Raw genomic sequence first — 24,491 nt, forward strand, 5'->3', positions numbered from 1 at the left:
TGTGGGCTACTCTGATAAATCCCCTTGCAATATATATTCATTCTCTCCATTCTGTTTCTCTAGAAAACCCTGACTAATACAATCTCATTCCCTTCCTAGGACACCCATATGGCTGAGCATCCAGTAGAGCCAGCCTTTGTGTGAGGAATCTGCAGTGTCTGGTCAGCAGGGGCTGAAGAATCAGCTCTAATTAACAAGAGACCCAGAAGCACTAAAGAGAACCCTTCCTTTTGCCGGGACAATCAGTGCTGGCCAGCTGGAGATAAGAAATTAGCGGTGATTGAGAAGAGACCAGTGTCGCCTGGGTGAAGTCTTCTGGGAAGTATTTCCTCAGAGTTAGCACACAGAAGCTCTCTCTGTTCCAGAGGTGGCCAGGGTTGGGCTCTGTGCTGGCAGCCAGACTGGGTCCTGTGTAAGAGTCTCCCAAATGCTACTGGTTCTGAAGAAATGAAGGGGTCATGGAGAGCAGCTGAAGCTTGGCACTGTGATGACCAGGAGAGGCCACTGGTGACGGTGCAGCTGGGGTACCAGTGGAAGCCTCAGGATTGAAGGGGTCATGGAGAAAGGTGAGGCTTGGCACCATGAAGAGAGCCCAGGAGAGGCTATTGGTGAAAGTGCTGCCCAGTTGCAGCAGAAGACCCCAGCATTTTGGAGTACCACAGGGTGATCACCAGCAGGAGCCCAGAAGACGAGCTGTGTGTGCGGCAGAGGGCGGAGCTGGAGAAGTGACCCAAGCCCTTTGGAGGAGCCCAGAAGACCAAGAGTGGATCCCAGACATTAGATACCTAGTTTTTAAAGCTGGAGTTTTGTTTTGCCTTGTTCAGATTATGACTATGCCCTGGCTCTTACTTCTTGACGTAAAAAAAAAAAAAAAAGAATAACTTATTTTTTATTTTATAGGAGTCCACTGTTGAGACTTTGGATATTGTAAATGTTCAAAACTGTGAGGCAGTGAGGCTTTTAAGTTTGAAATATTTTATATTGTGAGATCCATATTAACGTGTGATCTTGGGGATGAAGAAGGAAGGAAAGGCTGTGGCTTAACAGTGATTTGTGTGTCCAGTTGACAAGGGGTCAGTTGTGGTAGCTAGTTTTATGTCAACTTGACACAAGATAGAGCTACATGAAAGGAGGGATGCTCAATTGAGAAAAAGCCTCCATAAGATCTGGCTGTAGGGCATTTTCTTAGTAATTGATGGGGGAGGGCTGGCCCATTGTGGTTGGTGCCATCCCAAGGTAGATGGTTCTGGGTTCTATGAGGAAGCAGGCTGAGCAAGACAGTAAACAGCACCCCTCCATGGCCTCTGCATCAGCTCCTGCCTCCAGGTTCCTGCCCTGTTTGAGTTCCTGTCCTGATTTCCCTCAGTGATGGACTGACTACAACTGGAAGAATAAGTCAAATAAATACTTTCCTCCCCAACTTTCTTTTTGGTCATGGTGTTTCATCATAGAACGAGTACCCTTAACTAAGACAGCAGGGTTGTCTGTCATTGGCGGGGCAGACTCTGGATAGCAACGAGCGGCCCTGGTTTCTGTTCCCTGAACTAGAATCACACACAGTATTTTCAAGGCAGGGCTGAGTGAGCCTCATTTGTTGCTGTGACCTCTGACTTGGCAAAAGCTCAGGTACTTAGGAGGTACATGACAGACCATCCCCAACCTGTCACTGAAGGTCACAGGCAAAGAGAATTCCCTCACTGCGACAGCTGGAGGCTACAAGGCCCCAGACCGCCCAGGTCACTCTAAGAGGAGACTTGGCATTCGGCAGCATAAGGATCACGGGAAAGCAGGCCGTATGGCTGACAGGAAAGAGAGAGCCGGGCCCAGCCAGCAGGAGTCACAGGAACGAGTTCACCCACCTCGTTTATCACACTGTTTCCTGGTCCTGCATAGATGGCGTGTGGGAGTGAGATCTTACGTCAGATAACACAGGGTCTCTGGAGCAGGCACAGAGCCCACACTCCAGGGACTGGCTTTCTTCCAGGCCCCCAGGTCAAGGCATCACCAGAAGCTGCCCTGCCTGAGCCAGAGTTCCAGGATCGAGAGACACAACTGCCACGTTTCCTGCACGGCACTGGCAGGGCCCCCAACCAGCCTGAGGGTAACAGTGGGGAGGTACTATGGAAAGCTACATAAGGCCAAGTCAAGAGGGGCTCAAGCAGTGGGTTTCTGGGGCATCCTTCTCCAGACTGGGTGGTGGATGTCCGGGACCTCCCTACCTAGCCTGGGTGACAGAAATGAGCTCTTAAGACAAAAAACGGGAAACGGAATTCCTGGCCAGCTCTGAAAGCAGGGTTGTCGCCCACATTTTTTTGTCTACCTAGCCCGGTTCCTAGGCAGTCAGAAGATCACCTGCCACAGGTGCTGAAGGTGTAGTATGAAGGCCAGGAAACAAACTGGGGTCCTGGTTTTTAATGTTTTTAGACAGGGCTTTGCTATGCAACCCTAACTGGTCTTGAATCCACAGCAACACTCCTGTGCCAACCTAAGTGCTGAGAAAACAGGTGCATGCCATCATGCCCATCTCAGGTAAGGGTTCTGAGGATGCAGCTGGTCTCTAGCCCATCTCTGGTAAGGGTTCTGAGGATGCAGCTGGTCTCCAGCCCATCTCTGGTAAGGGTTCTGAGGATGCAGCTGGTCTCCAATGGCACCGTTTCTAAAATTCTCAAGGAGTGGGGAGTTGGTTCAAGTGTCACCTCCCAAGGACCCAGCCCAAAAGGAACATGCGCTGAGGCTGTGACAACAGCTTCTAGGCCTATGGAAACTTGGCCTTGAGGAAAGCATAGAGAAGGCCCTGTGCCTGACTCAGGGTTAGGAGAACATGTGTGAGGTACTGGGCTTGAGGGAAGCAGGGCCTCCCTCAGACGAATGGGACCAAAAGGAACCATCAGGCTGCCAGCTGTGCTGCCATTGAGGCCATTTCGCCCTTGCGCCCACGTGGTACCACGTGAGGACCACAAAGGAGAGCTATGCCCACCTCTGTCCATGGGGGACTCCCAGATGCTTACATCACAGGCTGGTGGACACGAGATCATTCTGGGGCAGGTGCTAGAGAAGGCCGCAGCTACATGTGAATGGCATTTGTTTCTCACATGGTCAACAAATGATCAAGCCTGCTGGCTCCTTGCTGGGCCGTGAATAGGATCTAGGGACACCAGAGAAAGAGACCACAGCATTGGCCATAGGCAGGGTCACTGTTGGCCTCCAAGAGAGCCTGGTGGCCACTGAACACCAGGAGGAGAGAGAACAGACTAAGTGGGCAGGTTGGACAAGGCGCCAAGTTAGAGTTGGAAGGGCACGTGTCTACCAGGGGACCCTCTGTCATCTGCCCCTGGCACTCTTTACCTTGCAAAGGCCACAGATCCTGAACCAGGGCCCCTCCGTTCCTTAGAGAACACCCTATTGTAAGCAGTGGGAGGCAGTGGCATGGCCCCTGCCTGAGGCTAGGCCAAGTTGCCCGAGAGCAAATGCCTTTCTCCCAGCCCTGCCCCAAGATCAGGTAAAGGACTGGGCCAGGAGAGGAAGGGGAGTGTGTCGAGAGGTTGTCTTGATCAAGGATCCATTGGGTCCTCCAGGAAATGCCAGGGAGCTGCAGCACAGCCCTCAGCAAACTGCTTGCTGTCCAGTCATGAGCTGCGAGCCCCACACTGGACCACGAGAGAGCCGCAGTGCAGCCCTCAGCGGGGCCGCTTGCTGTCCAAGATGGCCTTCCAGTCATCTGCCCACGAGTGCAGCCTCCGGCGAGGGGGCTTCAGCTGCAGGTGATGATTGTGGCAGGAGGTGAAGAGGATGTGCTCCCAGCTGGGATGTGGCTCGGCCCCTGTTGGGGGAAACAGGGCCTCAGTGCAAAGCCTGGGATCAGTCATGAGCCCTATCAGTAAGTGTCGTGCCTCTCCTGATTCAGTTTCTCTGTCTGCAAAGGGATGCTCTTAGCCTGCCCTACAAAAGGCATGAGGGTAAAACAAGGCGCCGTGCACAAGGTGCTACATGCAACACACAGGAAGCGGGCCACATGAGGTGGCTGACAGGGCTGTCATCACTGCTCGGCCTGGCCAACCACCTAAATTGGGAAGCCCAGGACTGTGTGCCCCGCAGTTACTAGTACCAATCTCCTTCCATACTGTGCCGCAACCTCTTTGAAGTGATGACCTACTAGTTCCTGTGGCTGAAGCCCATGGGTCATGTTGCCCTAAGCTTCTGGAAGACTTTGCAGGGGAAGAAACTGTTTTCCTACCAATGTGTCCAGAACAAGCTGTTACCTGCAACTCCAAAGAACTACTAGGAGGAAACAGCTTGCCCACAGTGCGGCAAAACAAGGCAGAAGACATCCAGGAGGCACAAAACAGTGTGGGCTGACTAATGGAACTCCCAAATCTCACCACGCCCGAAGCCCTCCCTCCACCCTACCGCGTCAGTTAAGTGAGCCAAGCTAGCGGCTTGCTTGTTTTCTGGGAAGGGGTCATTAGCCGGAGCCGAAAAAAGAACAAATACACTGCCCAAGCCACTGGCAGCCATGGAGCATACTGTGATTTCCTGTTATGTAACAGACTTGCCTGCACTACCTGAGGGGAAGAGGGGGCAGGGAGTTACTAAACACAAAGGTTTGAAACCAAAGCTGGGTTCTTCACTCAGGAGAGACAACGGAGTGAACTAAGTTTGGGTAAAAGCACAGACATTCTGGCTTCCAGTAGCCCCCTGTCCCTAGGGTGCAGGCAGGCCTTTCCAACAGGAAGAAGCCCCTGACTGAGTGCTGCTGAACACCTGGTAAAAGGGTATGTGAGATGAGGAGACCCCCGGAGGAGGTATGTGGGAGAAGGGAGAAGGCAACTAGGGCTACCCAGCTTCCCCCGGCCAGAGACTACTTGCCTGTGATGTCCGGCCGGTCATCTATGAGAAGGTCGGCAGAGACCACGGTCTTGTCTCTGGTCAACACAATCTGTTCCAGAAAGTCAGGGCCGAAGTGCTTCTCCACCCAGGCGTACTGGAGGTAGCAGAGGAGATGACATCAGACAGAGCTCAACCTAGAACCCAGTACTCTGAAGGGAAGGAAGCTAATACAGAGGGCCAGCTTAGGCAGCTCTACGCCCAGGAATTTGTCACTTGGGAGCTGTGTACCTGCACACTCTTCGGGAGACTACAGAAGGGTCATGACTCAGACCCAGACCTGACAGCCCCAGAGCAGCACAGAATGCTCTCAGCACTCTATCAGAGGTTAGTCATGCTGGCTGCCACTGTGTCCTGGGGCTTAGTGACTTCCTGAGGCGGCCGACTCACAAGAGAAATAACCAGCAGATCTGCCCAATGTCTCTGCTGGGAATAAAGGCAGAGACAGGCGGATTCAAACCATGCATGATTTGATACTGGGGAGGGGGGGTGGACGGTTTGAGTCACATCAGTGCAGAGGGGTGCTACAGACGGCCGATGTCCCAGGCACACGGAGTGCAGGTGTCTGCAGGACTGACAGACAGGAACAACTATCAGACCACGGGAACAGCTACCACTGACAGAACACTGTGCAATCTGGCAGGCCACACTGCCTTCGCCATGGTGGGGCTCTGGACTGCCTCTCTTTCCTAAGACACTCTGGGAACAGGGAAAACAGCCTTCCCTCCTTCACCACACTAGTGTGAGGCTAGCAGCAGACAAGGCCTGAGTAGCCATGTTGGGAGAACCAGAAGAGGGATGAGTGGCCCTGGGCCTGAGGTTCACAGTTGTGCCACTCTGCACAGGGTGTGGCTGCATCTAACCATCTGGTTACCCTTCTAAATCTTCCTTGATCTGCTCATAGACCAAGACCAAGACAGGTATGGACTTTAGTCAGGGCAGCTTCCAGCAGAAGGAAACAGGAGCCTTTGCCTGATTCATCTGGCCCCACCGTGAGAACCAACAGCAGTCAGAGGTTAGAAGATGGCTGTCAGCGTGCTACTGGCTCACATGGGATGACCTCCCAAGGGCTGTGTAGCCACTGCAGCAAAGCCTCGGGCAGGTCCGTTTAGTCCTGGCTGTGGTCCATGTGACTTGGGCAGACATATGAGCAGACTACATATGGCTCCAAGTGACCTCTAGCACAGGAAGGACTTGGAGAACAGAGCACAGCCTAAAGAGAGGGCTGCATGGCCCTGCCCTGTTCCATGTGCACCCCCAGGCCTCACAATGTAACCTTCATTTTCAGACAGTTCTCTCTCTTCAGGTCTTTAACCACACACACGCATGCACCATGTACCAACAGACAAGACACTCACACACACTTTTCAGGCACGCTTCTCCCCTGACACAGCAAGTTCCTACAACTGTCCCCCTCTGCTTCACCTCCACACTCCTCATCCCTCCAGGCAATGGGCACAACTGTGGTCACATTATCTGTATCCCTGCAATCTGCCTCAGTAGCCGCTGGCACCCTTTAGGACAGGGACGGTAGTTCTTCAGACACCTGTCCAAATGTCCAATGAAGGAGAAACAGTCCTTTCTGGACAGACTGTCTGTGGCCACTCCAACTGGAAAGGCTTCATGGCCAAGCCTTCAGTGAGGCCCTGCAGGTCCTACTGGCCATCTTCCCAGACAGATTCCCACTGCAGGGAAACAGGCTCCCATTAGGCTCATAAAGGAACTTAGCCAGGTGAGGACGCTGCCCCAGGCAGAGGGGGAGTGGATGGGCTGAGTCCCTGGGATGCCTCCCTGAGTGGGGTCAGGTCACAGAGAAGACACAGGCGACCCTGGTGTTGACATGGGGGTGACACAGAGGCAAGACTGGAAGACAAACAAGGGCTGCTCATGTAAGTGTGCTTCATGCCCATTGCCTTCTTACCCTCACGGCAACCTGGGTGCAGACATCCTTCCCACTCCTGCAGCTCTTGGCCTGACTGTACTAGACAAACTAAAGAACCAGGGAGACTCCTGGGCTTCTTCCACAACTAATACAGCTCGGGCTTAGTGGTGCCAGGGTTCTGAGGCAGGACAGGGTCTGGGCCCTGAGCACCATGTTTCATGAACAAATCACAGAGCTGGGAAGTTTTATTCCCTTTGTTAATTCCAATTCACCAGGGCCAGCACCCCTGTGGGTGATAATCATGGGCTTGGGTGCAGCATCAGCATCAAACCACAAGAACCCGGTCGGTCTCTGGGGCTCTTGTCTCTGGTGTGGCCTTGTCTACAAGCCAAGGAGAAGCTGCACAAAGGAAATAGTGCCGTGGTTTGTGGACTCTGTACAGATGAGGGAACTGAAGTTCAACGAGGACCAGCGACGGATCCCACCACTGCACTCTCCTGCCTGTATCTGGAGGAGCGCTCCGACCCCTGCCTGAGCACCCGGACTACGGCCGGGACAGTCAGAGCTACCCCTTCTAAACGGGCATGCTACTGCTCTGCTTCTGAGCCTTGCTTATCCCTGGACAGCTGCCTGGTCCATGTGTGGTAACTAGAGCATTGAGATGGCTGTTCTTCTGGGATTCTGATGACCTCTAACTAAAACCCAGCAGCTGAGTACACCTGTGAGGAAATTTTCTTAATTAAGTCATTTAAAGCAGAAAAGCCCACCTTTAATCCAGATCTCTTGAGGTGGGAAGATCCACCTTTAATCTGGGCTGCACCTTCGGCTGGTAGCCTGTATGAAGGACATGGAAGAAGGAAGCTTGCTCTCGTTGCTTGCTTTCTCTTGATCTTGCCGGCAAGTCCATTCCTTCTCTGACATTAGAGCCTACTTCTTCCGAATTCCAGATACAATGAAGACCAGCTGAGACACCAGCCTTGTGAACTGAACAACTACTGGACTCTTGGGTTCTCCATCAGTAGACAGCCACCGTTGGACTAGCTGGACCACAGCCTGTGAGCCACTCTAATAAATCCCATAAGTGGATATTCATCCTATCAGTGCTGTTCCTCTGGAGACCCCTGACTAATGCAAGCACCTTCTATCGCATGGATGGGAAGATTGTGTGTGGATGCAGAGGCAGGTGGACCTCTATGAGTTCAAGGCCAGCCTGGTCTACAGATCTGTCTACCTCTACCTTCTGAGTGATAGAATTAAAGGCACGTGCCCACCATACCTGACTATAACTATAGTTTAATTTTATAGTTTAAAAATTACTTAAAGAATAATGTTGGGAAATTTGGCTGCTTTGAAATTACTATGAAATGCTAGTATTCAAGACAGTACAAGAGAGATATGGATTAGTGAACCCATTCAGAATGTCAGAATGAGACCAGGGAATAAAAAAGCCCAGACTGCCTCCCCAGGAGAGAAATAACTAGAACCATACACCTGTAAGACAAAGCAGAGCCTTTACCTTCGCTAATTCCCCTCCATGTAAAAAATTAATCAAAAGTGGATCATAACCTACATATTACAGTGAAAAGTATAAAATTTCTATGTTTCAGAAATAGCTGCCAACCAGTAATGGCACACATCTTTAATCCCAGCACTTGAAAGGCAGAGGTAGGTGGATCTATGTGAATTTGAGGCCAGCCTGGTCTACAGAGTGAGTTCCAGGAGAGGCTCCAAAGCTACACAGAGAAACTGTGTCTCAAAAAAAAAGAAAGAATAAAACAAACAAACAAATAGTTAAATCTGGAAAGCTGCCTATAGAAGAATAAAAATAGATCCATATCTCTAGCACCCTGCACAAAATTCCAATCCAACTGCTTCAAAGACATCAGCATAAGGCCAGACACCCTGGATCTTATAGAAGAGAAGGTAGGGAATAGACTTGAACTCGTAGGCACAGAACACCATTAGCACAGGCACTAAGATCAACAATTAATAAATGGGACCTCGTGAACTGAGAAGCTTCTATACGGCAAAGGACACCATCATTCAGACAAAGTGGCAGGTTGCAGAATGGGAAAAGGTTTCTACCAACTTCACATCCACTAGAGGGCTAATGTCTACAATATATAAGTATTCAAAAAGCTGGTCATAAGAAAATAAATAACTCAGTTAAAAGATAAAAAGCTTCTGGAAGCAAAGGACACCATCGATCAAGCAAAGAGACGGCCTACAGAATGGAAAAAGGTTTTCACCAGCTGTACATACGTCAGGGTTAGTATTAGGAAATCCTGATGGTAAGGCCCTATTGCTGAAGACATCACACACGTATATCATCAAACAGAGAAATTAAGCTGGTGCTCAACTAGAAGCTTCACTGCTACTGACGAGTGTGTTTATAGTGCTAGAAGGTAATATACTTAATCCCTAAGGAGAAGCGTAATCATCAATCTCACCCAGCTACAGATCCTAAAAGCTATACCCACTGGGGCCATACTGGCACAAATGTTATAGAAGAAACCAACCAGCTTTTGATGGGCTATAAGGTCAGCTCCATGAGATAGGACCCATACCCGAGATGGTTAGTGAGGCCAAGAACTTGAGACTAGATAGGTCATGGGCCCTAAGGAATCTACTGCAATTATTCTGCTAAATGAACAACACAACAATAAACAACTCCTAATCACACATAGCTAAACCCCGTAGACTGGTGCCCTTCTCAACCCACATCGAGAAGCTTCTTCTTAGAGTAGATGGTAATTAACATAGAGACCTAAAAACAGAAAATGTGCAGAGACAGAGACCTTTGAGCACTCAATGGGATGTCTTTATCCAACTCCTCCTTTCAAGACTCAAGGATCTACACTGAAGAAGAAGAAGATGAAAGATTTTAAGACCCAGAGGTAGTGGACAACTTCAAAGAAACTGTGTCTCCAAGACATGACAGGGACAATGCACAGATGAACTCACAGAGACTGTGACAGCATCCTTGCACTAGCTAGTTTTATACTAATTTGACAAAAATCTATGGCCATCTGAGAGGAAGAAACTTCAGTTGAGAAAATGCCTCCACAGGATCAGATGTAGGCAAGCCTTTAGAGCATTTTCTTAACTAGTGATTGATGGGGGAGGGCCCAGGCCACTGTAGGTGGTATGACCTCTGGTACCTGAGTTCTGTAAGAAATCAGGCTGAGCAAGTCACGAGGAACAAGCCAATAAGCAGCATTCCTTCATGGCCTCTGCATCAGCTCCTGCCTCCAGGTTCCTGCCAGGTTTGAGCTCCTACCTTGGCTTCCCTCCGTGGATTATGACTCAGGATATGTAAAGTCTATAAACCCTTTCCTCTCCAAGTTGCTTTTGGTCATAGCAGTAGAAACCTTAACTCAGATCACTCAAAAGACCTGTACAAGTTCCAAACAGACAAAATCCCAGCATGGAGAAGGAGAAGCGGGCACTGAGTCCCACCCTGAACCAAGAAGTTATTTGTAACTGAGAGCTACTAGGAGGGGAGAAATCTATTTCATTTAATTAAAGTATTAACCACATGCCAGGCAGGCTGCGTGCTCAGGAATAGTTGGCCAATATAAAACAGAATCCATGTTTTGTTTGTTCTGTCTTATTTTCTTTCTTTTCTTCTTGTGCCTTGTTTGTTTTGGTTTTGTATTTTTTTTAAGAGAGAAAAAGAATATGAAATGGGATGGGTGGGGGGGATCTGGGAGCTTGTGGGGGATGGGAAGAATGTGACCAAATATATGTGACCATATGGTATATTAAAACTTTTTAATTAAAAAAAATGACTCTGCTAAGCCAGGGGTAGTTCACACCTGTAATCTTGGAAGGCTGCAGTATGAGAATTGCAGGATCCAGGCCAGCAGGACTATTCAGGGGAATCCTGCCTCTAAGAACAATTAAAAAAGAGCTTATGAATTTGAGAGGGAGGGAGAGCAGGGGAAGTGTTGTTGGAGGGGGAGGACGGGTAGAAATGATATAAATACTTTTGTATGGGTTTCAAAAATACTTTGAAAATGTTTTTGATAGTTTTCTGTTGAACAGTGGATCTATTCAAGTGGTCCTCAGGTGCCTAGCTCTGTACTGAGGAAGAAGATAGCTAGCACCTTCGCAGATCTCAGTCTGGTAGGAGACAAAAAATAATTCCGGAACAAGAAGAGCCATTCTGAGTGGTGTACAGAAAACCAGGACCAAGACAGCTATGCCTCTGCTATGACATAGAGGATGAATGAATGTCAGAGATGGCGGTCGGCAAATGTGGTGAGCATCTGACCAGAGGCACGCAGAGGAGAGGGACAAGGCAAATCGGTGAGCATCTGACCAGAGGCGTGCAGAAGAGAGGGACATTGCTAACTGCATTGGTTACTTTGCTTGTCAGTGCAGTGAAGAACCTGGAAGAACAAACTTAGGAAGAAAGGATCGGTTCTGGCTTATGGTTTGAGGACACACAATCTATTATGGCAGGGAAGGCATGGGAAAGCTTGCCCACATCTGGGAAACAGAGATACAAGAATCTCAAGTTGGAAGTGGGCTTTCCAGCCCATAAACCTGCCCCCAGTAACCCACATTCACCAGCCAGACCCCATATCTTAAAGGCTCCACAACTCACAACAGCACCACAAACCAGGGGCTAAGCGGTCACATGAGTCTATGGAGGGTGTTTCACATTCAAACCATACTACAAGTCAAGGACAGCATAAAACACAGAAGGGTGGGGGCTCCTCAGATGGAAAGAGCCAGGCAGGCTATGGGGCCAGGCTTTTTATAGGGAAGAAATGAGCATGGGGCTGAACATGATCCATTAGTGAGGTCTCATTAGTTCTTCAAAGAAATTCAAAGGGGCAGCAATAAGAGAAGCAGAAAGATGCCAGACATGTTTCAGAAACAGAATCCACAGGAAACAGGATCCATTTTACATGGAGGGCCAGAGGAAGGCCAGGGGAAGAGCACACTGCTAGTAGAGCCGGTATACAGCACAAGGCACAGCATGAGCAATGGAAACCAGGAACCGCAGCTAAACTGAACTTTTACAGACTTCTCATCATCGCTCCCCATGCAAAACTGTAGAGCAACTGCAGCAAAGGTATGCATAACTGCATGAGGTGCTGGAGTCACCTGGGGATGGCTTCAGTACTCAAGGATGGGGAGGTGTGTAAATACCACCAGAGTTTCTATAAAGGAACTCAAGTGTCTGTAGATTCTGACAGCCAACCAGGGTGCCTGTACTGGCCAGTCATCCAACCACTTGACCTTAGTGGCTCAAGTTTCGGGGTCTAGCAGAACCACCTGGCAAGTTGGCTGAGACCACAGTGCCACTCCCAGAGTTTCTAACTCTAAAGGTCAATGTTACTGAAATGTCCGTTTCTAACCAGTCCCTACTTGGTCCAGAACCTCCTTTGTGGATTGGTGCCCTGATATGAAGAGAGGACCCAGCCTTTGCTCCTCACTCCACCCCCAGGAGCTGTGGCTTGAACACCCACTCCCTTGGGCTAAAATGAGCTTAGCCTTGAAAGTTCAAAGGGGTCGGGATGACCACCAGCTGACCCAGCAACTGCCCACATAACCCACAGTAACTGCCTGAGTGTGGGCTCTTTCTGGAGCAGGGCACACAAACAGCTTCAGGCGAGGACAGCAGGTGTAGAAAAAGAGGAACATAGAGATGCTCAGAAGGCCTCAGCATGAAGATGGGAGGCCAGCCTCCTGAGTCCATAGCAGCATCTGAGAAACCGCAAGGTGTGGGGTCCAATCCTCCCTGCAGAGTGCAGCCTGCAGCTTCTAATGTGCGGAGAGCTCCCCACTGCTACCACTCTGCTTCTCTCATTAGACAAAGGAGCTCACAGAAAAAAAACTCACATTTCCTTGCTTAGATGTTCTTTCTGTTTTGTTTTGTTTTGGGAGGGTGGCATAACAATTTCACTGTAGCCCAAACTGGCCTCAAATTTACTAAGTAGCACAGGCAGGCCTGGATTAGCAATCCCCCTGTCTCAGCCTACTGAGTGTTGGGATTACAGTTTAGCCCACCACGCCAGCTCTTGGTCAGACTTTTCACATAAGCCTGAGGATGGCGCTAAGTGGGGGAGCGCTTGCCTGGCAGGCAGGATGCTCTGAGTTCCAGTCCCAGAACCACAGGAGTGAGTGTGGGAATGAATGAGAGGACTCTGTTCACGCAGGGATGTCCTTGAGCTTCTGACCCCTCCCTAAACATGGTTCTCTCCTTCATCCCCGCTTTACCAGACTTTCCTGGACCAGGCATATCTGATAAGTGTGACAGGTACCCTTCCCACCTAGCTTGTCACACATCCATCCAGCACATGAGACAGAGCCTCCGGCTGGTACAGAGAGGCAGGGAGCACCATGACGGGGCCCTGTGCCACACAGCAGCCCTCGCCTGGGATGGACTCCTTACCTTCTCATAGGGACAGTACTTGATCATCTTGATGGGGCTTGTGCAGATGAAGACATCAGTGCTGCCGGGAGAGAAAGGACAGTGAGCCGTAGGGTTATCTCCACATCACCGTGCACTGCCCACCTCTGCTAGAGGAGCCCTGCCAGGGTCTAAGCCCGTACCTGTCACGGGAAAACCCACTGTTCTGATCTTCCCCACAAGAGGCTACAGCTTGTAATTTCTGCCTGATTCAAAGGTCCTGGGAAGCCACAATGATACACCCTGATCATAGGCAACAAACTCTGAGGTGGGCAATTTTAGAGGACTAGACCCAGAAGGTTAGCTGGGTTAATGCATACTCTTGTTGAGTAAGAAAACGGGGAGAGAAAGAAGCATTGGTAACAGGCACAGCACTGAAAGGATGCAGAGGGCTGGGGGCTCAATGGTAGAAAAGATGTGTCACAAGGCCTTGGGTTTCTTCTTCTGCACCAGAAAGGGAGGAGGGAGAAAATAAAGCGAAAAATACTGCAGACCCCATAGACAGATGAAAGAGAACTGCATCCCCAGTTGGTTGAAAGAAAACTACCCTCCATCACCTGCTACCTCCATTACCTGCTACCCTCCATCACCTGCTACCCTCCATCACCTGCTACCTCCATCACCTGCTACCCTCCATCACCTGCTACCCTCCATCACCTGCTACCCTCCATCACCTGCTACCCTCCATCACCTGCTACCTCCATCACCTGCTACCCTCCATCACCTGCTACCTCCATCACCTGCTACCCTCCATCACCTGCTACCTCCATTACCTGCTACCCTCCATCACCTGCTACCCTCCATCACCTGCTACCCTCCATCACCTGCTACCCTCCATCACCTGCTACCCTCCATCACCTGCTACCTCCATCACCTGCTACCCTCCATCACCTGCTACCTCCATTACCTGCTACCCTCCATCACCTGCTACCCTCCATCACCTGCTACCTCCATCACCTGCTACCCTCCATCACCTGCTACCCTCCATCACCTGCTACCCTCCATCACCTGCTACCTCCATCACCTGGCTATGACTGTCGGGTGATGGAGGAGGAAGGGAGCCAGGCTCCACTGAGACAAGCTCTCCTGCCCTGTGGCCTCACAGGGTAGGGGACATGGGCTTTGCATGATAAATGCACCATCACAGCTCTGGGTTGCTGATCCTTGCCAAAAAGGGCTTCCCAGGTGCTTGTTCCTCCTCACACCCACAGACTGGATGCCCAACCAGCAACATCATCCTGTCCCAAAGAGTCACAGCATTGTGTTCTGCTCTGGCACCTGTATGCGCTGGCCCATCAAGTCAGGAAGAGTATTGTTTCTCCAACTCTCTTTGGCAAATTAGTCCCTGGGGAGTTCTGTGGAAGCCTGTCTGGTGGCCTCTGGGGATTTTGCTTGTTCCTGCTCAGTGTTCAGGAAAACATCAGGTGCAGAGATGACACTGTTGGCAGGGTGACAGTATCTGCCCAGCCTCTCTGAAAGCTGCCTCACCGGAGGTCCGGCTGTAGACAAGCTTTTCCTCACACCCCCAAGCCTCAGTGGGAAGGAAGACAAGCTGCCTTCCTCTTCTTCCCTGCTCCTTCCAGCACCTGACTGCTGAGGTCCGGGCCACACAGCCATCTCCCCATCCTGCCCTGCTGCCACCACATGCTCCCTACTCCAGAGCTTAGAATGACTTGTTCAACTCTCAGTCCCAAGCTTTGCCTACGCTCAACTCTTTAACCGCGATACAGACAGCCTGGTCAATTCTAACTCCTCCATCCAAACTAACCCTTTATGTGGGGAGGAGGCACAGACAGACTTTTTATTGTCCTGACTCACCTTGATTTCCTGTGCTCATGTAATCCCTCTGACTTCTGAGTAGATGGGTCTACACAAGGCACCATCTGGCTCAAACTGGTTGGTTTTAAACAGTTTTACTGAGATACAGCTGACATGCAAGCATGCATGTGATACACATACATACAGGTAAACACACAAAATATAAAAAGTTTTGAAAACTGAACTTATTAAAAAAGAAATTTTTGGTAAATTGTAGGATATGAATGCCACAAAGAGGGATCACCGTGGTCAAGGGCAGAAGACACCCTCTCCACCCAGCTGTATTCTCCACTACAGATTGCTTTTGTATGTCCTAGAACTTCATCTGGAGTTTGCTTTCCTGTCTGGCTTCTTGCACTCAGTCAATAATTCAGTCACACTGCTAAATGAACATATTAGCAGTTTGTATCTATTTTTAATATTTATTTATTTATTATATATACAATATTTTGTTTGTGTGTATTCCTGCAGGCCAGCAGAGGGCACCAGACCCCATTACAGTGGGTTGTGAGCCATCATGTGGTTGCTGGGAATTGAACTCGGGACCTTTGGAAGAGCAGGCAATGCTCTTAACCTCTGAGCCATCTCTCCAGCCCCAGTTTGTATATTATTATTATTAAAAATTTCCGCCTCCTCCCCATCTCCCATTTCACTTCCCCTTCCCCCCTCCCATCCCCCTCCCTCTCCAGTCCAAAGAGCAGTCAGGGTTCCCTGCCCTGTGGGAAGTCCAAGGTCCTCCCCCCCCCTCCATCCAGGTCCAGGAAGGTGCGCATCTAAACAGACTAGGCTCCCTCAAAGCTAGTACATGCAGTAGGATCAAAACCCAGTGCCATTGTCCTTGACTTCTCAGTCAGCCCTCACTGTCCACCACGTTCAGAGAGTCCAGTGTGATCCCATGCTTTTTCAGTTCCTGTCGAGCTGGCCTTGGTAAGCTCCCATTAGATCAGCCCCACCGTCTCAGTGGATGGGCGCACCCAGTTTGTATCTTTTTAAAAGTCAAACTAATTTTAACATTTTTTTGTTTTATTTTAGGGATTGTTGTTGTTTGTTTTATATGGTTTGTGAGACAGGGTCTCACCATGTAGTCCTGGCTGACCAGGAGCTTGTTATATAAACCAGACTGGCCTTGAACTCAACAGGAATCCGCCAATCTCTGCCTCTTGAGGCTGAGGTTATGGTGTGTATCACTACTCCTAGCCTGATTTTAAGTTGTACTGAGATATAATCCATATAATATAATATTTATCCATTTAAAGTATATGATTAAATACATTTTAGTGTATTTGAAGGGTTTTACTAACACAACTGCAACTTAACTTTTAGAATATTTCTAGTACCTACAGAAGAAACCCTATTAAGCAATCAGTACCCATTCCCACCTCCTCTGGCCCCAGGTGGTAACAGATCTGCATTTTGTCAGATTTTAATTTACACATTTACTGTGTGTGGGACACACATGTGGAGGTCAGAGGATAATTTACCAGAATAGGTTTGTTCCTTCTATTGTGTGGATTCTGAGGTTAAACTCAAACGTGGCAGCAAACCATCCCCACCAGCCTCATACTAGAATTTGGAAGTGGAGAGTAATAGAGGCATTTATATACAGCACAATGAAGACCGTATCACATTGATGTCATTCAGTTTGTTACATTTAAAGAAATATCATGGGCAAATCTCAAAGTAAACCCTTATATTTTGGGTCAATTTACTTTAAACTGGGTGCCAAAACAATTAATTTAATGGGAGAAATAACAGTCTTCTCAACAAAAGGAGCTGGGCTTACTAGATACTCACACACAAAAGTAGTTCTTCCGGACTCACAGCACATAGAGAAGAGCTGGGCATGGTGGTGTGTGCCTTTGATCCCAGCCCTCAGGAGGCAGAGGCAGGTGGATCTCCATTAGTTCAAGGTCAGTCTGATCTACACAGCAAGCTCCTTGCCAGTCAGAGCTACTAGTGAGAACCTATCTGGGAAAAAAAAAAGGACCAGAGGAAATGGGGCATAACCAGAGCATCCACTTAGTCTGGTGGTTTGAATTACAATTACAATGGCCCCACAGGCACACACATTTGAATGTCTGGTTCCTAGCTGGTGGACTGTTTATTAAAGTTCAGGAGGTGGGGCCTTGCTGGAGGAGGTGTGGCCTTGATGGAGGAGGTGTGGCCTTTCTGGAGGGGTGTGGCCTTTCTGGAGGAGGTGGGGCCTAGCTGGAGGAGGTGGGGCCTTGATGGAGGAGGTGTATCACTGGGAGTGCCTCTGAGGTTTCAAAAGCCCACACCAGGACAAATTTCAATCTCTCTGCCTCCATCCTGAAGAAAACATATAAGCTCTCAACTACTGCTCCAGTGTCCTGCCTGCCTGCCTGCCTGCCGCCGTGCTCCCCACCACGATGATATGGACTCACCCTCTGGAACTTTAAGCAATATCCCAATTAAATGTTTTCTTTTATAAGTTACCATGGTTATGGTGTCTCTTCACAGCAATAGAAAAGTAACTATGATACCTAGCATGCACAAAACCCTTGGTTCAATCCTCAGCACCACAAAGATAGATAGATAGATAGATAGATAGATGGATGGATAGACAGACAGACAGCCTCAGCACCACAAAGATAGACAGACAGACAGATTAGATAGAAAGATAGGCAGGATCATGATCTGAAAGTAAGACCCAAAGTTAAGGGGCTGGAGAGATGGCTTGGCAGTTAAAAACACCGGTTGCTTTTCCAGAGGATCCGGGTTTATTCCCAGCACTGGCTCAGAACCATCTGTGACTCCAGTTCCAAGGAATCTGGCACCTTCATCTGCTGTCTACAGGCACCAAACATGCATGTGGGGCACAGACACGCATGCAGATGAAACACCATACACCTAAAATAAAATGATTTGTTTAAGAGCTAAAGTTAAAATCTTAAAGAAAACACAGGAAAAAGAAAAGCCACAATGAGAGACCCACAGTCACAGCCACCGCCAGGACAGCAAAAAAATAAAAGACAGTAATGAGTGGTGATAAACACATCAAGAAACTGCAGTCTTCCTGAAAGTAATGGCAAATAGCCTGATGGGTCTTTAAAACATTAAATATAATTATCCTATGACCTAGAAGTTTTACTCTGATTATACCCCAAAGAAGTAACAGCAAGTGTTCAAATGTTCAAACAAATGCTAACACTAATGTCCACAGCAGCACTATTCACAGAGTCAGAAGGTCCAAACATCCACCAGCTAATGAATGGACACACAGAATGTCTATACATTGAGAACTATTCGGTTGTCAAAAGCGTAAGTACTCGATTGGGGGTGTAGCTCAATGGTTACAGCACTCACCTGTCATACAAAATGCCCTGAATTCCCCCCTCCCCAACCCCTGTCACACACTCACAAGATTAAAACGGTGAGCCTTGGCAGCTACTACAAAACTGATAAACCTTAAAATCATTAAGAAGCCAGACCACACACTAGATGGCAGCACTTATATGAACTGTCTGTAACAGGCAAAGGCCGGGAGGCAGAAAGTGGATTAGTGGCTTTTAAGGAACCATAGAAGGGCAGGAATGAGCAGTATGCTAATGTGTTTGACATTTTCTTTTAGGGGGTGAAGAAAAATCTGAAATTGACAGTAGCAATGGCTCCATGACTTTGTAAGTGTTCTAAAAGCCAAACTGTACGTTTGAAATGGGGAAGCCACACGGTGTGGAGTTCGTCAATAAGGCTGTAAAAGCTCTCAGGGACGCACACTGTCCACAGCTCCAATAGGCTCCAGAGGACAGTAGGGGGTGGGTGCTGAGTGAGGGCTTCACCACACACAAGCTCTCAGTTCTCCAGAACAAGATGATACTCTGTCCTTTCTGAACCCCCTTTTCCAGGTGAGGCCTGCTGCTCCCCCTTTGTTCAGCACTTGACAACTGAATAGGCTCTTCCACCCTGTGTGGCTACTTCACAACGGCAAGCCAGACTTCCCTGGTGGGCAAAGCCCATGCTGGTGCCCACAGCATGTGCCTACAAGGTCTTTTGCCAGGGTCAGCAATGACAACGTAATGGGCCTCTGTAGGGCCGAGGAGAGAAAGGCAAAACAGCAAGCTAAAGATAGAGGCCCAAGGCAGGAAGGCATACTTACTTCTGCAGGTTGGCCATCTGCTTCACAGCTTCCACGGCTCCTGGCAGAGGCTCAAGTTCAAAGAAGAAATCCTTTGACTCCCAGATGCTGACGGCTTTCTCCTAAGAAGTCAAAAAAGCAAGTCACCTCCAGGTCCCCACTGTCCCACCACCCTCCTCTTGGAAACACACACAGCTGAGCGGGGCTGCTACTAGGTGGGAAGGGGGTTCAAGGCTCCCTACACTCACTGCAGACCCCATGTCCTGGGGGAATCACAAGGAGTTGGCATGTGCTTGGATCCCCCCTCTCAGAAAGGATGTGACTTCTCTTAGGACACAGCAGAGACAAACTAAGGTGTCAGTTCGGGGAAAGCCACCTGGTGTTCTCAGGTTGAGGACAGTCTTCACAAAGTACACGTGCGCTAGGCTTGCCTAGCACAGCCAGCACACTGTGCACAGCACACAGCGCACAGCACACAGCAGGGGCCGAGGGAATGGATGCATGGCCACAATGAAAGAGCCATTAGGGTTGGAAGCTGAAGGAACTCAGAGATCCCGAAGTGCACCATGGTCCTCAAGGATAGAAACACGGTAAGCTGAGAAACGGACAGCTAGGAAGGCCCCAGGTGCTTCATCACACCGATCAGAACAGCTGTGCTCTCACCTGGCTTATGTGCTAGGAACCAAGACATTATTTTATTTTATTGAGATAGGATCTCTCTGTGTAGCTCTGTCTGTCCTGGAACTCTCTATGGAGATTAAACTGGCCTTGAACTCAGATATTCACCTGCCTCTGCCTCCCAAAAAAGGATTTTGTTGCTTATAAATTTGAAAGCCAAAATCCAGACCCTGTGCCAGGCCTAATGGCCCATGCTAGTCCCATTACTTGAGAGGTCAGGCTGGGCAACAAAATAAAACCCTATCTCAGAAAGAAATACAAACCCTCTTTTTAGCTATAGTAAAACTGATGCCATACAGCAAAACAGTGGCTGAGTAAGGATCCCCTTTCTACCATGTATGAGTAGGTCAGAGCTCATGTTCCCAGAGTGCTGGCCAGATCTCCCCTAGGGCCTGGCAAGGGGGAAGTAAGACATCTCAGCCTCCGAGAGCGGAGCATCTCAGTGCTATCCATGTGTGCGGCACAGGAACACCAATGCCTGGTTAAAGAGCACCCATCCCCTTGTCAACGACACGGGCTGAGCAAGCACACTGATACTGAGACACATTCTCAAGTTCCACCCTTACAGCCTACAAGGACCAAAGATTGCTGGTCCACAATTTAAGAAAAGCATGATTTCCTTCAAGGCCACTTCGGGGTAATGCCGTCAGGACTTGAACTCACATATGGAGTCAGTATGACCCTTGCTGTGGGCCAACTCTGGGCTGGTCACCACTCTCAAAGAGCTTCTCACCAAGAACACAAAGACAAGACCCATCTCTTCCTCCCAAAGTCCTGGTGAGACAGGACAGACACGGGGTTCCAACGCCAAGCCTGTAGTTGGCTTCCCAGCTCCCTGGGAAGCACTGGTAGAGGCAGTGCCCTCTCTGGGCTTAGTTCTCTGTCCTAACAACTGAGAAGTCTAAGACAGCTAAAATGAGCTTTTCTTTCCACCTCAGCCTGCTTTCCTTCCAAGAGTACTGTGAAACTGAAAGGAATCAAGACAAAGGTACTCCTCGACTCTTTGGAGCCACGGAGTCTACATCCATGGATTCAAAGAACCACAGACAAAAATACTAGGGGGAGTTACTATGTACTGAACGCTCAGAGGGCTTTTACTATGTCATTACTCCCAGTATTGCATTCAGTATTTAAAACCATCTCCATGGCATTCACACTGCACTCATATTATGTCTCCTACAGCAGGGCTGACCTATGTAGGACTATACAGGTCATATACAATACATGCTATTTTACACAAAGGGCCTGAGCATCTATAGACTTGGTACCATGGGGGTCCTGGAATGGGTTTTCCCAATACCAAGGGGTAAGAACACAAAGTAAAAATGAGTGCAGCCATTATACCTAGACTGTTAGGTTTAACCACTGATACTTCAGACAACTAGGTCACAAGCAGGCTCGGGGGGATCCTTCAGTGAGCTGAGGCTTGGAAAAGGAATGAGGTGGAAATCAATGATTCCTCCCATCCCCTCCTTCTTCCCTGTGCTCTCTCACCTTGCACTTAGAAGATGGGAATTGGTCCCTTTGGGCCTGGAGTAGCTATACAAAGAGCTATTGAGCCGCTGCACCATTTCCTTGTTTTACGGTGCTGTTGATGAAACCCAGGGCCTCATGCAGCCTATGTAATTGCGACCACTAAGCTAAAACTGCTAAGTCTTTGTTGCAGTCTTCTTCTTTTCCTCTTCTTCTTGATGGTGCTGGTTTAGAGCAAGACTACTTGCAGAGTCTGGGTAGATTTTATTTTATCCCATTAATGTATTCCCGGGGCTGGAGAGATGGCTCAGTGGTTCAGAGCACTTGTTCTTGCACAGGATCTACGTTCAATCACCAGCACCTCCATGGTGGCTCACAAACATCTGCAAGGAACTCCAGTTCCAAGGCTCTGATACCTTCTTCTGACCTTCGTAAACCAGAACTGCACATAGCATACCATGTATACATGCAGACGAAACACTCACACACATCAAACTAAACAAATAAATCAATAAATTTAATACAATCCCATAAGGAAATTGTGTCCCCCAAATTTGAGCACTGGTCAGTCATCTACAAGTGCAAGGCGGTAACTGACTGCTGAGGCTACAGAGGTGACCCAGGTGATTGTTTCCTTTGCCTTAAAGCTTTTCATAGTTCTCAGCACTGGGAGATGCCAGCTACCTGGGCGCTCTGTGGAAGTTGTCTGCAGAAATACCATCTGAGAATGAATGAAATGAGGCCCCATGTCCCCTTCCAGTACCTCAATACACCAAGTTATTGTAGAGGTGCTTGATTTATTATGTAGCGGTCTGGGATTTGGGGGCAGAGTTGCAGGGCTGGGAAGGAACTCTAGCATCTTACACTTGCTAGGCAATCCTCTACCACTGGGCTGTGCACCTTAATGAAATTAAAAGAGAAAGCACAACAGGGAACAGGACATTAGAGTGGGGGAAAAAAGGAACACGTGCGGCAGGCGGGCAGGTTGCTGAGTTGGAATCCCACTTGCACGCCTTGCTATCCTGTGACGTGGGAACAGGTTTTTCTTGTGTGCAAAGTGGAGACAGTAGCATCTTCCTACAGTCAAGACAAAGTAGTGGACCATGCAGGGGTTGGAGAAAGTCCAGAGTGAATGCGTGTTGCTGACAGAGGCAGAGCCATGAAGGAAAGGCAAAGCCTCTCACTGGGATGAGGCCCGGAGCATGGGAAAACCTTTGACAGTGTGTGCAGAAAATGTCCACCCCAGCTTTCTCCCCTGGATGTTTGCCACAAGCAGACTGTTCCCCTGCAGATGACTCCTACCTAGGTGAGCTAAACCTGTCTCCCAGACCCAACTGCCCACCACAAGCCAAGCCCCCTTGTTCACCTGTATGCACCTGCCTTTCTGTCCAACTCTGTACAATGAATACCCTGAGCTTCCAGGGGTGCTGAGGCTTCTCCAGCAAAGAGCAGTTAGGCTGTACCCAGCTTTCTGTCTGTGTGTCTTTTCCTTCATTACCTTACTGACATCACAGTCCCTGGAGAACGTGAAAAACTAGGTGTTACTAACCTGGTATATATCACCTTCTCACCATCCACTCCTCTAGCCGTGGCCTCTGGGCAGCCAACTGAAAGATGGCTCTCATTCTCTAAGGTAAATGCTGGGTAAATTCCCCTGTTCCTTTCATAGAGTAGTTTAAGTCTCCAAATTACATTCTCTCTACCAAAAAGCCTGGGTAGCTGTCTAGCCATGGGGAGGGGTTGCCCAGGGTCCTTATACAGGTCAAGAGGGAAGTTGACTCTACCAAGACTCTGACTCCCCATGTGACACCCGGAAAGTCATACTCTCTAGCCACGGTATCACTGAAATATATGCTTCCACGGACTGGAGCGCAGGAGGAGGGTGAGAACACTGTCAAATTCGTGGGGAGAGAGAAATAGCCATGTCTGCGTAGGGGTAGGGAGGCATAATGCTTAGTCTATCTTTTTTCCATGTAACAAATTATCTGAGGCCAAATACACCAAGAATTTAAAACCCAAGCCCAGCCTGGTGTTACAGGCTTGTGATCTCAGCTTCTTGGGAGGCTGAAGCAGGAGGATCAAAATTTCAAGGCCTGCCTAGGCTACAGAGTGAGTTAGTCCAAGGGCAGCCAGTAAAGTTAGTGAGAGCCAATGACAAAGACAAAAAAGTAAAAGGCTTGGAGATGTAGGTCACAGAGAGTTTGTCTAACCTTCAGGAGACTCTGGGTTCAATCTCCAATTCTAAAGGGAAGTGGGTAGAGAGGATGGAGAGGGAGGGAGGGAAAGAAGGAGAGAGAATCCATACAGATTTTTTAGGGCTAGAAGCCCAGGTGACCAGCCTGCGGCTGTTGAGCGGTGGGTCCCCTAGCTCTGTGGCCCCGGTCCTCCCTGAAGCCCTGTAGTACAGAACGACCCGCCAGAGGTCATGGGGAAGTCGGGCTGGCTTGGGGCTGGACAGCTGCGGCCTCGGTTTCCCCTCCCGCGGGGCACGGCTGAGGGGCCTGCGGGTGCTCACGCTCAGCCCAGGCTGCAGACGTCCGTACTGCTCCGACACCCAGAAGCCGCGCCGGTCCTCCAGCGCCACGAAGGGCAGGTCCGGGAAGCGCGCGCGGAACTTCCGGAGGAAGCCGCCCTCGAAGTCCGCCAGCACGCCGTCCATGTCCACCAGCACCCGCAGGGCGCGGCTGCCCGCCCGGCTCCGCTCATTCCGGACCGGAGCGCCGCGGGGACGCGCGCAGCAACCGCGCAACCTGAGCATCGCCCCGCTTGCTCGTCGCCCTGAGTCCGCGGCAGACGCAGCCTTCGCCGGGGACACGGACGCGCAGGCTCCGGCCCAGAGCGAGGCCCGCGCGCAGCCCCGCCGCCCTTAAAGCGATACGCGCCCGGAGAGGGTGAGCGCGAACGCGGGTTGCTGCTCCCCCTGGGACATCCAGCCCCAGGTTGCAGCGTTTGGGAGAGCCTGATTGGAGCAATCATCCAGCAGTGACTTTGGAGGATGGAGGAAGGAGCCCAGCACCTGAGAAAACAAGTCTGTGCCCTTAGGTATTTATTGAGCAGTTACTTCGTTGGTCTGTGGCCCCAACAGACAAGTTTCAGCCATCCTAAGGCCACACAAACAGATTGTGGACACAGATTTTTAAACAGCTGGTCATCCTGAAGTATATAGCAGGGAGGATTTCAAGTTAGGCACAGGTAAAGGCATATATGCCTTTTGTGCATGATCCTCTTGCTGG

At 49.5% G+C, this 24,491-nt stretch overlaps 1 protein-coding gene across 1 annotated transcript; it reads right to left on the reverse strand.

The window, feature by feature from the left end:
- Positions 1-780: 780 nt before the first annotated feature.
- Positions 781-24,173, reverse strand: Nt5m (5',3'-nucleotidase, mitochondrial). The gene is made up of 5 exons (XM_041665457.1): positions 23,774-24,173; positions 19,129-19,229; positions 13,176-13,236; positions 4,867-4,981; positions 781-3,820 (listed from the first exon to the last, which is right to left on the reverse strand). Exons 1-5 carry the CDS (start codon positions 24,014-24,016, stop codon positions 3,678-3,680), a joined length of 663 nt encoding a protein of 220 aa, XP_041521391.1. The 5' UTR covers positions 24,017-24,173; the 3' UTR covers positions 781-3,677.
- Positions 24,174-24,491: the final 318 nt, after the last annotated feature.

This window comes from Microtus oregoni, unplaced genomic scaffold, assembly GCF_018167655.1.
Source record: "Microtus oregoni isolate MIOR12 unplaced genomic scaffold, Mior012 000015F_ref0000493, whole genome shotgun sequence".
Classification (NCBI taxonomy): Eukaryota; Metazoa; Chordata; class Mammalia; order Rodentia; family Cricetidae; genus Microtus; species Microtus oregoni.

Excerpts from the sequence above, each read along its gene's own strand:
- Nt5m (XM_041665457.1), bottom strand. The coding sequence starts at position 24,016 with ATGCTCAGGTTGCGCGGTTGCTGCGCGCGTCCCCGCGGCGCTCCGGTC. Across the intron at positions 19,230-23,773 it reads GTCTGCAGCCTGGGCTGAGC|GAGAAAGCCGTCAGCATCTG; the intron begins GTGAGCACCCGC and ends TTGACTTCTTAG. Across the intron at positions 3,821-4,866 it reads TGACCGGCCGGACATCACAG|GGGCCGAGCCACATCCCAGC; the intron begins GCAAGTAGTCTC and ends TTCCCCCAACAG.